General features: G+C 37.2%; 1 protein-coding gene across 3 annotated transcripts in view; it reads right to left on the bottom strand.

The window, feature by feature from the left end:
• The window catches only part of vars1 (valyl-tRNA synthetase 1), a 74,886-nt gene that overhangs the window by 12,574 nt on the left and 47,163 nt on the right, over positions 1-15,149 (bottom strand). For all 3 annotated transcript variants that reach the window (XM_051934589.1, XM_051934595.1, XM_028800264.2), the window contains 8 exons: positions 14,739-14,863; positions 12,674-12,777; positions 8,626-8,784; positions 8,426-8,516; positions 8,050-8,155; positions 7,084-7,154; positions 3,111-3,236; positions 2,605-2,709 (listed from right to left, as the gene is read on the bottom strand). In XM_051934589.1, the coding sequence (XP_051790549.1) occupies positions 2,605-2,709; positions 3,111-3,236; positions 7,084-7,154; positions 8,050-8,155; positions 8,426-8,516; positions 8,626-8,784; positions 12,674-12,777; positions 14,739-14,863 (887 nt within the window). The remainder of the gene's footprint in view (positions 1-2,604; positions 2,710-3,110; positions 3,237-7,083; positions 7,155-8,049; positions 8,156-8,425; positions 8,517-8,625; positions 8,785-12,673; positions 12,778-14,738; positions 14,864-15,149) is intronic.

The raw sequence follows: 15,149 nt of genomic DNA on the forward strand, positions 1-15,149 counted from the left end.
TGAACTGTTAACTGTTAACATTTGAATATGATGATTGCATATAGCGCTGTCTTATTCAAAAAGCATATTCAGTGCGCGCAAGAACATGCAGGTGGCCAGTTGCTGTGTGCTACAGCATGCTGGCGGTGATCACCGCACATTTTAAAAAAAGAAACAGACAAATATATGTGACGTTTTGAAGAAATCATTTTATGACGCGAATAGTACCAATCAGAAAACATTGTCGAAGTAATGCAATATTATTTGAACACGAACAGCGTCAGATTGGGTGTGATTTATACTGGTGCTGTTACTTAGAGTCAGATCAGAAGCTGAATAAGCTCCTGTTCTGACTCTAAGTAAAAAAGCATGAATTAATCAACAGAAATAACCGCGATCGACATTTTAAACTTAATGATTTACAGTGCATACCAATTTATAAATTTTATGTCCGTTTGAGGCTAAAAAGAATAAAAAAACACTTCCTCCCCAGCGGTGAATCGAACTCTGGTCTCTAAGGGAGTCAGCAAATCTTAGCATTACACCACGGAAGGTGTTGTGTCATCCCTGCACCTTTAGTGAAAGTGTTTATTTGATGTTTGGACGTCAGGCTTCACACATTCTATAGTTTATACCTACATTTTGTAACATTTATTACTAAAATGTGAAAAAGTTTCTGTTTTAACAATGTGTTTACACAGATTACTGTAGAAACAGAACACAAACGAAATGTGTGTGTTCCAAATAACATCTATTATTTCCATTCTAAAACTCCAGCACTTCAATCACTCCCAGATAATCAAACAAGGCATGAGCTGGGAAAACTTAGTGAACGATCTGCGACGGTGGGGGAAAGAATAGCCGGCTACTTGCTGCTCATCTTAATCGGCACATTTAGAACACAAAAGAGAGGTGAGAATGGTTTTAAGGTGGGCCGGATATATGAGTTTTTTCATAGACTCTGGTAATTCTAGTGTTACGGAGATTTGTGAGTACACATATAAATGCTTTATGCGTATTTTTCAAAAATCAATGTATAATGTGGATATTCCTACAGATTAGAAGCTAACAAATGTTATCCCATTATATACGAAAAACGGATCAGGCTGATCCACTAAAATAAAGGCCAGTAAACTTAACATACATTATGGATAAAATAATGGAAGCAATTATTAAGGAAAAGATTTAGCACCACATGTTAAGAACAGATATATTATTGATAGGGGAGACTGTATTTCAATAATATGCTTGAATTCTATGACCAAGCAGCAAAAACATATGATACAAGAGCTGCCTATATTATTATTTATCTGATTTTTCAGAAGCAACAATTTCAGTAAAATTAAGGAGTAAATTAACACTCTGAATACATGGCAAGGCACAGTGTTTTAACAATTCTCTATGAAGAACATTCACTTGATTCACTTAGAAAAGTTTCACACATAAAGAAAGGAATTTATGACATGGCAGAATGAAAGGAGCATGAAGGCATTAAAAAAAGTCACATTTCCCAGTAACAACAAGAACCAGCTTATAATTATGATGATTCAAAATACAGCATCATGTCTGGTGTTCAGCCAGCTGAGATGGGTACATGTCACTCCTCTCCGGATCATTATACTGGCTTCCTGTAGCAGCACGTAGTAAGTTTAAATCCTTGATGCTTGCCTACAGAGTAATCAGTAGGTCTAATCCTACATATATGGAGACATATCTGAGGTCCTATGCTCCTTCTCAACAGCTCAAGTCTGGTAATCTGGTGATGCCACCTATGCCTGGTATTAAATCTCAGTCCAGACTCTCTTCACACATAGCTCCTGGCTGGTGGAATGAGCCGCTCACCTCCATTCAAAACTCTGACTCCCCGAGTGTATTTAAGAAGTATTTGAAGACTCTTTTGTTTAGTGAATTTCTGCATGACACTAGCTGTTATGTTTTGCATTCTATTAATTGTTAGTTGTATTTTGTTCTAAGATCTTCACTTGTCATAATCAATTATACACCGTTGTTCTGTAACACATGTTCATAAGAGTCCCCCAGACGGATCTTTATTCAATTGTGTTAACCTCTTTTGTAAGTCGTTTTGGATAAAAACTTCTGCTAAGCAAATAAACGTAAATGTAAATCAAGAAAGTCTTGGTGAGTTTGAGGGCCTACAGCCACAGCAGTACTATAAGACCAGAGCCTACTCCTATATATAGATATAAAAAGAGGAGAAAATACATTCTGGGCCACGAATGTAACTGTTTTCTTTGACTCAGTAGCACTTTATACACATCATGTCTACACTACACTTCCCCAAAATGTGAATTTAGAACCACACCCTGCACAACTACGGCAAAGGAGGACTAATGTGGCTTCTGACAGGAAAGTTATCTTTTCTTGGCAGCAGACTTGTTCCATTTGATCCTTGCTATATATGTACATCAATTTCATTTTTTCTTTGTTCATGAAATTACTTTTACTTCCCAACCCTGCCTTTGTGTAGGTACAAGCTGACCTATGCATTCTCTGACTCTATATATGCAAACATATACTTACTGTATATGAATTAATATCCCAGCTATTGAAATTACTGATTATAAAGTGAATGATTTGAAAAAAATAAACACAAAAATACAGTACCTCAAGTGAAATCCCAGTAATGACGTCCAAGGGATCAATAACATTGCCAAGAGATTTGCTCATTTTTCTACCATGAGCATCTCTTACTACAGCATGCAGATATACCTACAATACAAATGACAACACAAGTTAAATATCGAAATAACCAACAATGCAAAACATTTGGTTTCACTGCAATAACATTACATTTAGTCAGATCTTGGCAATATATATTAACATATAACAATATAGTAAAGGCTAGGTAAATAAAGAAACAGTGCAATACAACATTATCAATTACTGAACTGTTTAGGTTTCATAAGCATATTGCAAAACTATTGCATGAATATCCTTTTACACAGTCAGCACCTTTTCAAGATCTAAGAAAAACAGCATTGACTTCAACATAATTCAGTAAGTCACATTCACTAAACTGTATGAAAAGCAAGCTCACAGGTTACGGCGCAAGTTAGTCAGCCTCTACACAATAAAGTTTTCTTTAGCGGTGCATTCAGAAATGTACTCACCTCTTTGAAGGGTAGCTTTCCTGTTAACTTAAGTCCCAGCATAACCATCCTTGCCACCCAGAAGAAAAGGATATCATGGCCTGTCTCCAGCAGGGTCCCAGGGTAAAACACTTGCAAATCCTCATTCTGTATAATAAATGCAAGTTTAAAATGTAATACAAATGGCTAAAATAATATAGACAGGAATAAGCACAACCCATAGGTACATAAATTAGCCTTGACCCTCTAAGAAGACCAGAAAAAACTCCCCCCCCACCCCCCCAAAAAAAAACCCTTGTAGGGAAAAAATGGAAGAAACCTAGGGAAAGGCAGTTCAAAGAAAGACCCCTTTCCAAGTAGGTTGGGCGTGCAGTGGGTGTCAAAAAGAATTGGGTCAATACAATACAGTACAATACATAGAACAGAATAAATCCTCAATATAGTATAAAAATAAAAATTCTAGAAGTACGGAGTAGAATTTCACATTAGATGATATCACATAATATGATTTGGATTTGTTTTAAGTCCTGGAGACCTCATTCATCAAGCTGCCTCCCCCATTTTGCCATTCCACATCTGAAATAGCGCTAATCCGATGAAAGGACCCCTCATTCCCACATCCCCATTCAATAGGGATGACTTTACCTTAGGCAGCAATCTACAATTTAAAGAGATTGTTATTTTCTTGTGAATTGTTACATATGCATTATTTTCACTTTTACTTTAAAAACTTTTGTAAAAACAATACTTGTTTCTTTATTTCCTGCCCTGCGCGTGGTTACATCTCTTTCTTCCCAGACGTATAATACTGCTCGTGTTGTGAAGGGTGTTGCGGTTGAACATAAGCTAAGGATATGCCTTTAGATCATTTGCTGTCTTTTTGCTGCTTGCTAGCTGCCTCTTCTGCCTGTCGCATGTCGTTGTTTTAAGAGCTCGGAGCACATGATGCTTGCCTGCCAAAAGCAATCCAACAACTGCTAGCTTAGAGGTCTGTTGACTTGTTTTAAATGATGGCTCACTGCCTGCTCTTGCGTGACGTTGTAAAAGCAATACCTGTCTTTTATTTCTGGCCCCGGGCGTGGTTGAATTCTTTCTTTCAGTTGGGGTAGCTGCTGTCGTGCTGCCCTTCGATCTTTTTAAAGCCTGTGCAGCCGCTGTCCTTTTTGCTACGGCCCTGGGACAATCTCTTGGCACCAAGTCTCATGATTACGGTCCCCGCGAGACGTACCGTGGCAAGTGTCCTTGGTCTCACGGGTCTTTAAAATGTCTTTAGAGATTATCACGTATGGTAGCCTTGCATTTGCTTTCCATTCCAGGATTTTCTTTTATATACAGAGAGATACATATATATATATATATATATATATATATATATACATATACATATATATATATATATATATATACATATATATATATATATATATATATATATATATATATATATACATATACATATACATATATATATATATATATACATATACATATACATATATATATATATATATATATATATATATATATATATGTATATATATATATATATATATATATACACACACACATTTATATTCAACTTCTCTGGGGGCACACTGAGGTGTTCTCAGGCTAGCTGAGAAATATAATCCCTCCAACATGTCCTGGTGTGTGACAGAAAAATTCCTTCCAGTTGGACAAGGAGGCGTCCAGGGAACATCCTAATCAGATGCATGAACCACCTCAACTGGTTCCATCTGATGCAGAGGAGCAGCAACTCTACTTTGAACTCTTCCCGAATTCTGAGCCCAGACACTCTGCAAAGGAACCTCATTTCTGCCGCTTGCCTTTCAGCTTATTCTGGGCACTTCACACTTGGCTACCGACTGCCCAATTGTGCGTCTTAGGTCACAGTCCGATGAAGCCAGCAGGGCCGCATCATCTGCAAAAAGTGATCCTAAGGTCACCAAACTGGACACCATCCATTTTTTGGCTGAGACCCACATCCAATGGGAACAAGTCTGACTTGCTGCTGCAACAGCGAATGAAGCTTTCACTCTGGTTGTACAGGGACTGAAAAGCATGTAACAGTATGCCTACCCCTACACTCAAAGCACCCCCAAACACAGGACATCAATGGTTGTGGTCATAGGTCTTATCCAAATTAACAGAACATGTGTAGACTGGTTGGGCATATTCCCATGAAACCTCAAGAATTCTTGTAAGAGTAAAAAGCTAATCCAGTGTTCCGCAACCAGGATGAAATTTGAATTCTTCCTCCTGGATTCGCCATCTCATCAACAACAGGATTTTCCTTTCTTAAAGATGGGGACCAGCACCCAAGTTTACCAATCTAGAGGAACTTTCCCTGACCTCCATGCAATTTTGAAGGGCTCAGGTTCCTTCCCTGCAAAGAGGACACATGCCATGTCCCTAGAGTTCATTTCAGTACCCGGTGTTGAGGGGTACAAAATCTGTAAATTTTGGTCTATATTTTCATTATACAGTATTTTGCTCAAGACAAAACAACTGATGAACTTAAATACAGGTCACTAACATGGACAGTTAACATCAAAGGCAATCTGTTTTCCTAAATTGTACCAGTACCATCTGTTAGAATCGAGCAGGAATTCAGGAGACACCTAAAGCTGTATTGATGATTTTATCATCTGTGAAGGAAAAGGCACTAAGACTAACTTGGTTTACAGCTTGGGAAAGGAAGACATGCAATGGTTCAAGCTGTACCCGATTACTTTACAATCTGTGACCAGAAGGAGATGCCATGGGACTGGAAATTACAGCTTCAGACTGGAGATTGTTAAAAAACATTAGAAACTTTATTGCTTAGAAATGCATTCATCATATTGAAAGCCAGCCAATCAGGTTCATGTAGCAATCGCATGTTACGAAACCCATGGTAGAATTTTATAATAAAATATGCCTCGTCTAAAAGCGAAGTCAGAAGAGGAACAATGACGACGGAAGAGTAACGTCAGAAGAGAAAACAAAGACACGTGACCATTTTCATCAAATCGTCAGTTATTGGCATTTCATGAACATCATTTGCTAATCAACGTCACCCTGGGACATTCATCCTTGACATCTCTAATTTCTTTCAGTAAGCTTTCTTTAAGACTACATATCCAGACTATTCCTTGTTCTGTTTGGTATTATCATTATTCATGTAATAAATACCATATTATTGTTGAAAGTTCAATACTTTGTTTTTATATCTGAAGTGACTAAAGTAATAAAGTAGATATTTCAGAGGATTGCCATGCGCTCTGTGCTGTGAGGTTTATTAAGGCCGAGGGTGAGAGCTCCACCCAATAATAGGGAACAGTACGTAAAGTAAGACATCTTTGGTTAATAAGAGAGTGACAAGTTGTGCTATTCCTATAGCACTTGTGCTTTAAAGTGCTCAAAGTTAACCAGCTGTGTGTATGCCATTCATATGGCATTGTTGTGGTTAGGGTCTGAGTGTATGTGTATATCTACAGTATGTATGTGTGTGTTATTCTTAAGGTGCAGGAGTAGACCAATCCAATAATGAACCTGGCAAGTGCATGTAAGGGGAGGGAAATATCACGATAACACACCCAGGGATCAGTCCACAAAAGTACTTGTGTTTGACTGATGCCCGAACCACAACATACTGGACACTTATGAATTCTCCTGTAGGTGCTGGGCCCACTGAGTATGCCCAGCTGGGCCCTACAGTTACAGACCCAACCACCAGCCACTCAACGACAACCTCTAGCCCCCCCCAGGCCTAGATTTAGGACAAGGTTTCTGGGTTCTTAGTAAAACTTTTAATAATTGATTGAAATATACTTTGTCTGGTTTCTCACCAAGGACTAATTTACCCTGGGTGACCCTACAAGGGGCAACTGCCCTGGACAACATTGCTGCTAAGGTCATTATCAATCATGATAAGGCGATGATTCACACACACCAACAAACACACACACTATCATATTAGAAACTGAAATAAAAGTGTTTGCTTTCCTCATACCTGATTGGGCCAGCCAAAAATAGAGAAAGGAAAGAGTCCAGAAGAGAACCATGTATCCAGAACATCTTCATCTATAAATAAATACATGTAAGAAGGGTTAAATCTCTATTTTTATGCTGATTAGTAAACTATGAAGGTCACTGAAACCTAAAAATACTTTGACACTCAAAATGTAAGCAATATACCAGCAATGAAATTTTGGCATTACTCAATGTTGCTTTTACCAAAGGACGTAGAGAAAAATGTTAGAAAACAAGACAGCAAACATCCTTTCACATTTTCTATGATGTTGTAGAAAAAATGAGACACATGTTCCAGTCTGTCAAAGTTATGCCTCCAGTTACTGGGGTCTATTTTAAAAAGCCACCTGTGCAGCAGAAGATAGTTTATCATTAAAATCCTTTGAAGTACAAACAATGCTAGTTGTAAACTGCTTCAACATGGAGTTTGCAAACTTAAAGTAGCCTTTTATACAGATGAGTTGTAATTGTGCCCAACATCACAGTAATATTATTTAAACATTTTCATAAAATAAAATTGTATAACATAACCAAAATTTAAGTTTTTTCATCTAAAGTACCATCACCACTGTAAATACAGATTCAGGCAGGCTGGTGTGAAACAGCTGTTAGGGTGACAGTCCCTATGATTTTATGAATGATGATAGCTTGGTAATAGGCTTTGCTTTTCTATTTAGTGGTTATAAAATGTAAATACGTTCAACAACTTCCGGTTACCATATGCAAAATTGCAACTTTTTCTAATAAATTAACATTATGAACAACTTAAAATAAAACTGCTTTACAGTATAGTAGCTATTATAAACTGAGATTTAAATATTATGCTAACCGGCACAGAATACAGGAAACTTGTACAGTTCTAAACCAAATGCATATTTATAATGAATTCCACACTCTTAAGAGAATGATTCATTAATGGTGGTTATTTTGAACACTGCACACTAACCCCGTCGAAGTGAGATCTTGTCTTCAGAGACTCCAAACACTCGAGAAGCTTTTTGCAGTGCTTCATTCTCACTGCGTCCACTCACCCAGTATTTTCCATCTATATCCTGTTTTACAAAACAAAGTTATAAATTATTTTGTACCAGTCCTTGTTAAGAAAACACAGTGATAAGACAAAGCCCAAAAACAAATAAAATTGAGCATCAAAATAAATAAATAACTACATGCATACATACATAAAATTACTTTAGGATTTAACGTTCTGTTCCTGCTTGTTTATTTCTCTCAACATCAGCTGCAACGTTCTGTTCCTGCTTGTTTATTTCTCTCAACGTCAGCTGCTCACATATGCCAAAAGACAAAAATGTAATATGTACCTCTCCTGGTGGAACAGAAGGATCATTTACAGTCACAAAGTATGCTGGAATTCGATGGCCCCACCACAGTTGCCGAGAAATGCACCAGTCTCTACAAAAAAGTTAAAAAGTGACATAAACAGTATTTCATGTCAGGAGGTAAATGGAGTGTAACAAAAAGATGTCATACTGTCTATTTCTTGAATGTACTTTTCTTTTACCTTATATTGTCCATCCAATTGAACCAGGTTTTAAGATGTGCCTCAGGAATAATCTTTAGCTCTCCAGACCGAACGGCCTCAGCTGCTTGTCGTCCCATTTCATCACATCTCACATACCACTGAGGTTTCATCAAAGGTTCCACAATATCCTTTGAACGACTATAAGGAAAAAAGAAATGACATTTACTTGTGAATAAAAACATGAATAAAAGAGCAATAAAGAAATTATTAGCTAACTTAGAATAGCTAACCTGCTTTAAAAACTTTCTTGTCACAAATATTTAAGCTGCTGTACTCTGCATTATAAAGTCTCTTGGATATCTTGAGCTACCAACAACAAGCAAGGAGAATAAATACTGACAACTATATTTGATAAAATGTTTTCCCCTTGGGATTAATAAAGTTTATTTTATCCAATCTAATCTAATTTACAAATTTTTGGTGCCACTTCAAAGACTGATGTACTGTATCTATCTGCTTCTCCACATATACTTTTCTTTCTGTTTCTTCCTTTACATTGGAAGAACAATGCATTGCCATTATGCTCGATTTTAGAAGGATTAGTTAGTGCCTGTTATCAGTCCTGACAATGTTTAACTCCACCAGATGAGAAACAAAAATACTTCAGGTTTGGATTTCTGTCTAATTGCTGAACTGGTAAAGCAAACACATTACAAGATTGACATTCTTGAATTGACTTTTTAACACTACATATATTATGGTCATTTTATATTACTAGTATCTATATATATATATATAAAATCCCCATGTGCGTCCAGGTGTCCGTGTGTCTTCTGGTGAAGTGCGCATGCGCGGGGCACGGTGCGATGCGCGATATTACTGTCAGAGAAAGTTGCAGGCGTTTTACGGAAATACAAACCAGTATTACTGCGAGAGGAAATTAAAGGTACACAATACAGTGACGCATATTACAGCCACATACAAGCCAGTATTACTGTCAGAGGAGATTAAAGGCATATTACCGACGCGCACGCCTGTATTACTGCCAGAGAAAATTAAAGGTATATTACGGACGTACAAGCCTGCGGACGTACAAGACGGTATCCTTCAATAAGGGCGCGCACAAAAAGACGAGCCTCAAAAGGGCAACCTCAATTGGGCGCAGCGAATAAAGGCGCGCATAAATAAAGATCTGCACCTTTGTTGCTCTTCACATATTCCAGAGCCATTTGAACTAAATTATCTATGAACGTCTTTATTCGCCGCGCTCAATTGAGGTCGTCCTTTTGAAGCTCGCCTTTTTGTGCACGCCCTTATTGAATAGAGCCGTACAAGACAGTATTACTGTCACAGAAAATTAAAGACACACAATACACGGCGGCAGCCCACGAAGAACGGTCAGCTCAGCAAGTAAACATCAACAAAAGAAAGGCTGAAAGAAAGAAAAATACGACCAACAAAATGAATGAGGTCAAAGTCCCTTGCCATTTAATATAGACTGTTCCTACTAATGTTTATGCACTACTGTTCTAGCGCCCGTTATTGTAACGGGCTAAATGACTAGTTACATATATTAATATTAGCATGAATATTTTGTGAAATTAGTGAAAATTCTAGAAAAACCTTATCTTACAATACAGCAGTCATTTGTGTGATGAACTAGCCCAAACAATGGATTTAAAAGAAATTGTTTCTAACTTCACAAAGATGAAGTTAAGAAAAAAACACTTTTGAATTTTGAATAACTAAACATATAATAATTAATGATTACTTTTTAAAAACTGGAATTCTGTTTGTAAAATTTACCTATTTATTACCTAAGCAATTAACTATTTATCATTACGTGGTTATTTATTTCTATATTTTATTATATACTAGCTGTCCCCTGTGGCTCTGTCCATGTACTAGTGAAACAGGGCAAATTTTAAAGATCAATTTTAAAATAAAAGTAATTCGGGTAGGTACGCTGCCACGCCTGCAAATTTTCAAAATAGCTAACTTTTTTCAAACTCTCCCTCTTCGTTACTGTCTTATTCTGTATTCTAGTAATTTAAAATCCTCTTTCTCAATTTTATGATACACTTCCTGTCTCCTTTGCAGTTGCTTAAACTATTTAATTGAAGGATAAATTTGGTACATTTGAAGTTGAACATATTTTTTCACAATTATGGTATACATTTATTTCAGAAACTATATCACTAGCTTAAAACTGTTTATACATGAAAAAATGGCTTATAATGGCAGTCAATTAAGCATCAGACGAAATATACAAAAGCCCTAACCTTTACAGAACACATTCAGTATGATGCAGAGAATATTCTCAAATATTCATTCATGTTTTTGGAAAAGCACAACATAAGTGTGATAGTGTACCTTTTTCCACAGATATAATTTGTTTTTGGGAAAGTGTGTTATTTTTAAAGTCAGGTCTACCCACATCACTTAATTTTCCTAAACAAATGCAGCAACTTTCCAACCTGTGGTCACTAGTAGCTGGTTTCATGAATGCTGCAGCTGTTATCATATTTTGATAGCTACACGAGTACTACGGCTATATATTTTTTTCAAGGTGAACTTTAGTTTTTCTACAGATATAAATTAGCTCTCACTCAATATGTCTGACTATATAAACAATAAAATGTTTAGCCTCATTGCTGAATTTAATGAATAAACTTAAGAAAAAAGAGAGAAGGAGAGAAGGAACTGGGAAGACACACAGAGCAAAATATACACAGCCTGTAGTTTTATGGTGAAACTAAACAACTTCTACCTGATGCTGTGCATGTGAAAAATGTCAAAGAATGCGTACAGAGGACAAATACCTTTGTTTTGGAGAGTGTAACCAAACAGTTAGTCTACTACCCTTCTTATGGATAGCAGCACTGTTCAAATCTACAGTGCATGTTAAAAACTTTTGTTTTAAAAGAGTAATGACAACTACAGACACACCATTTTTTATTTTATTTCAACCCTATGTATGTGATTTTTGAAGACATTTTAGTTAAAAGTAGTGTGTGCTAGACAGCCAATGGATATATGCTAAATTCCAGATATTGTGCAGCAGTACTTGTTTTCACTGTGGCTTGCTTATCACAAGCTGTGGTTTAGATCAGGGGTAGGCAACGTCGGTCCTGGAGTGCCACAGTATGTGCAGGTTTTTGTTCCAACCCAGTTCCTTAACGAGAACTCAATTATTGCTGATGAAGCACATATTGCTTAAGTGACATTTTAATGCTTCATTTTAGTGGTCTCGCTTGTTAAGGTTCTCCAACCTTAATTGCTTATTTCAATCTTAAACTGCTGCATTCAGTGTTTTAATTGCTCCTTATTAGCAATAAGATGTAAAACAGGGGTAGGCAATGTCGGTCCTGGTGAGCTGCAGTGGCTACAGGTTTTCATTCAACCCAATTGCTTAATTAGAAACCAATCATTGCCAATCTCAGACCTTATTTAATTTTATGGCTTGTTAGTCTGTGCAATGTAAGGCTTTTATATCGTAGATTTTTTTCCTTTCCAAGGATATCATCCAAATGATTTGAAGCCTAAAACAGATCATTTTCAGTCTGTCACATTTTTCTATTAAGTGTTTTATTAAATCAAACCGTGCAAGATGAACACACACAGATGTAATTGGAAAAAAGCTAGCTGGAGAACTGTTGGCTGCTTTGTCTTTTACATCTTATTGCTAATAAGGAGCAATTAAAACACTGAATGCAGCAGTTTAAGATTGAAATAAGCAATTAAGGTTGGAGAACCTTAACAAGCGAGACCACTAAAATGAAGCATTAAAATGTCACTTAAGCAATATGTGCTTCATCAGCAATAATTGAGTTCTCGTTAAGAACTGGGTTGGAACAAAAACCTGCACATACTGTGGCACTCCAGGACCGACGTTGCCTACTCCTGGTTTAGATGACAGCTTTCAGGTTTTCCCACAGGACATCATTGTAAGCGGCTGGAAGAGACACTTTTTAATGTAAAGATTACGCTTCACTTAACACAAGCTTATGGAACAAATAAATACATGCTGTGATTGTGGAGGAAAAAAAAACCTCTGAGCCTAATCCAAATACATCTTATTGCTCACCTGCAAACAGGAACCACCATGGGATTGTCTTTAACTTCTTTGAAGAGGCCTTTCTGTTTCAGGGCTTCCAGAACAACCTTACGTGCATCAAACCTCTTCATTCCCTGAAAGGTTAAAGATATACACAGATTATTTAATGCTTTATTCTTTAAATTTTAAATTCAATCCGATAATTTCACTACAACAAAATACATCACTGAAAAGCCTTTAAATACAACTATTCTTATAATTTTGGGCATTTACTTTACTGTATTTTTGGTGTTTACATTGTAAATTATTAGTAGTAACTATTTAATCTTGTAATTGCTATCTATCCATTTTGCAGACTCGCTTATTAAATAACAGTGTGATGTAGCTCATAAAGCTAACATACTGTATTTATATCACACTTGTAATATAATTTTAAAAATGTCTAAAAAATATAAATAATGAACTATAGATGAGTTTTCTCCAATAAATTTACTTACAAAGAATAGTGCTGGAACATCCTCACTTGCCAGCTCATCTCTTGGTTAACGTTACTGACGGTTATGGGTTCAAGAAGCTCCGGACATACAGAGCCTGTGGAGTCAACCCACACCGTCACATCTGGTGGCATCGGTAGGATGAGCCATGGTGGGGAGGACTGAAGACTGGACAATGGAGCAGCAAGAGGTTTAGGTGCTTGCCTTTTTAAAGAACCCACAAGACTCAAACCAGAGGAGGACATTTTAAAGACTGAAGTTTTTTAATGGACATTTATTTATTGATTGCTTTATTGTCATTTTAAAGTTCTTGTTTCTTTTAATGTCCTGTTTTTACAGAGGGGACTTAGGTTTTGGTTTTATGAATGGGTTTGTTTTAGTATTTTTATTGATGATTTTAGTGCAGTGCTGGACCATGCTGCAGACGCACAGGGTTGGTTGTGGCACTGAACCTTCCTATGCAACTAGTGTCTAAGGGAGGGGGGGCTTTGGGGGACTGATGAATTGGGGAGGGGTACGTGGTTTGGCAAGTCCGCAGCTTCATAATCAGGAGTCTGTTATTAGTAAGTTAATAATTAATTATTTGACTGGATGGTTCTCCGTGGGTGTGCATACTCATGCAGCTGCGGGCAACTGGTGGAGTGACTGGGGGCGAGACGCACCTGCACATTAGGGTGCAGTCTGTCTCAATTGCTTCATCTGCTTCCTGCGGTGTGCAATTGACACGCTGTGCCACGGAGGCCTATAAGAAAGATCTGGCACAAGACGAGGAGGACTGAGGGGGGAAAAAAATAATTCGGAGAAAAAAGAGAGAATGATCCAGGGAAGACAACAAAGAGAAAAGATGAGAGGCAAATGGATCAAAGAGAAAGGGAGAAGCAGGAGTGAGCCGGTGTTTAGAGAGAGAAGCAGACAAACGGAAATGGAGCCCCAGGAAATAGTGTGTGGCTAGCACTCAGGTGGGGGCTCAAGGATCACTAGGGACCATGGAGCAGGAGTATCCTCTTGCCAGGTGGAGCCAGTGGTCTGTAGTGGTGGAAGGATGATGCGCTTTTACTGGGTGGAACTCTATGGTGGTGAGTCCAGTGGCTCCCCATGAAACGCAGAGGATTGGGCAACAGGGACACAGGCCAGGACTGAAGGGTGTCTGCTCCTGTTGGTTAACGTCTCTGAAAGCTGCGAGGTCTGAATAAGATAATCTAGAGAGGCATCAGTTTTAAAGGGAAGCACCGGGAAGACCCCCATGACCCTGTGTTAGGATATAGCGGGTTGGAGAATGACTGACTGACTTTGCGCTGCACTTTTTGGGCACTTCTGCTTGGATTTTCTTTTAATAAAAGCACTAGATTTACCCTTGCACCTACCCTTTGTTTTGTGTGTGTGTTTTGTCCTAATCTGACAAGCTCATCCCAGTCATGACTACGATGGTGCTGGGTTCCAGAGGTTCCCAAAATTGGAGTGGGGGCATGGAGCCAACCCACACCATCACACATAAATCTAACATATTTATATCATCATACTTTAAATGTGATTAAAAAAATGACTATGAAATATAATTAATCAACTGTTGTTGAGTATTCTCTAATAATAAATTTACTTACAAGGAATGGTGCTGGTACATTGATTAGAAAACCATCATCATCAATTATGTTAACAAATTCCAGATTGTGTCTTAGGCCTACTTCATAATCATTGTGATCATGAGCAGGAGTAATCTTCACAGCACCTGATTGAAAGGAGGCAAAGAAGAAAAAAGTAAAGCTCTTCTGCGGTGTACAGTACACTATGTCTATTTATTATATTATATATATTATTATATATATATATATATATATATATATAATATATATTATTATATATATATATATATATATATATATATATATATATATATATATATATATATATATATATATATATATATATACACACACACACATGCACACGTACAGTTTTATAGCTGAAAGAAAGAAACAGTAGGTGCTTTCTGATGGCAAAAAAACCTAACACAT

Source organism: Erpetoichthys calabaricus, chromosome 1 (assembly GCF_900747795.2).
Source record: "Erpetoichthys calabaricus chromosome 1, fErpCal1.3, whole genome shotgun sequence".
NCBI lineage: Eukaryota > Metazoa > Chordata > Cladistia > Polypteriformes > Polypteridae > Erpetoichthys > Erpetoichthys calabaricus.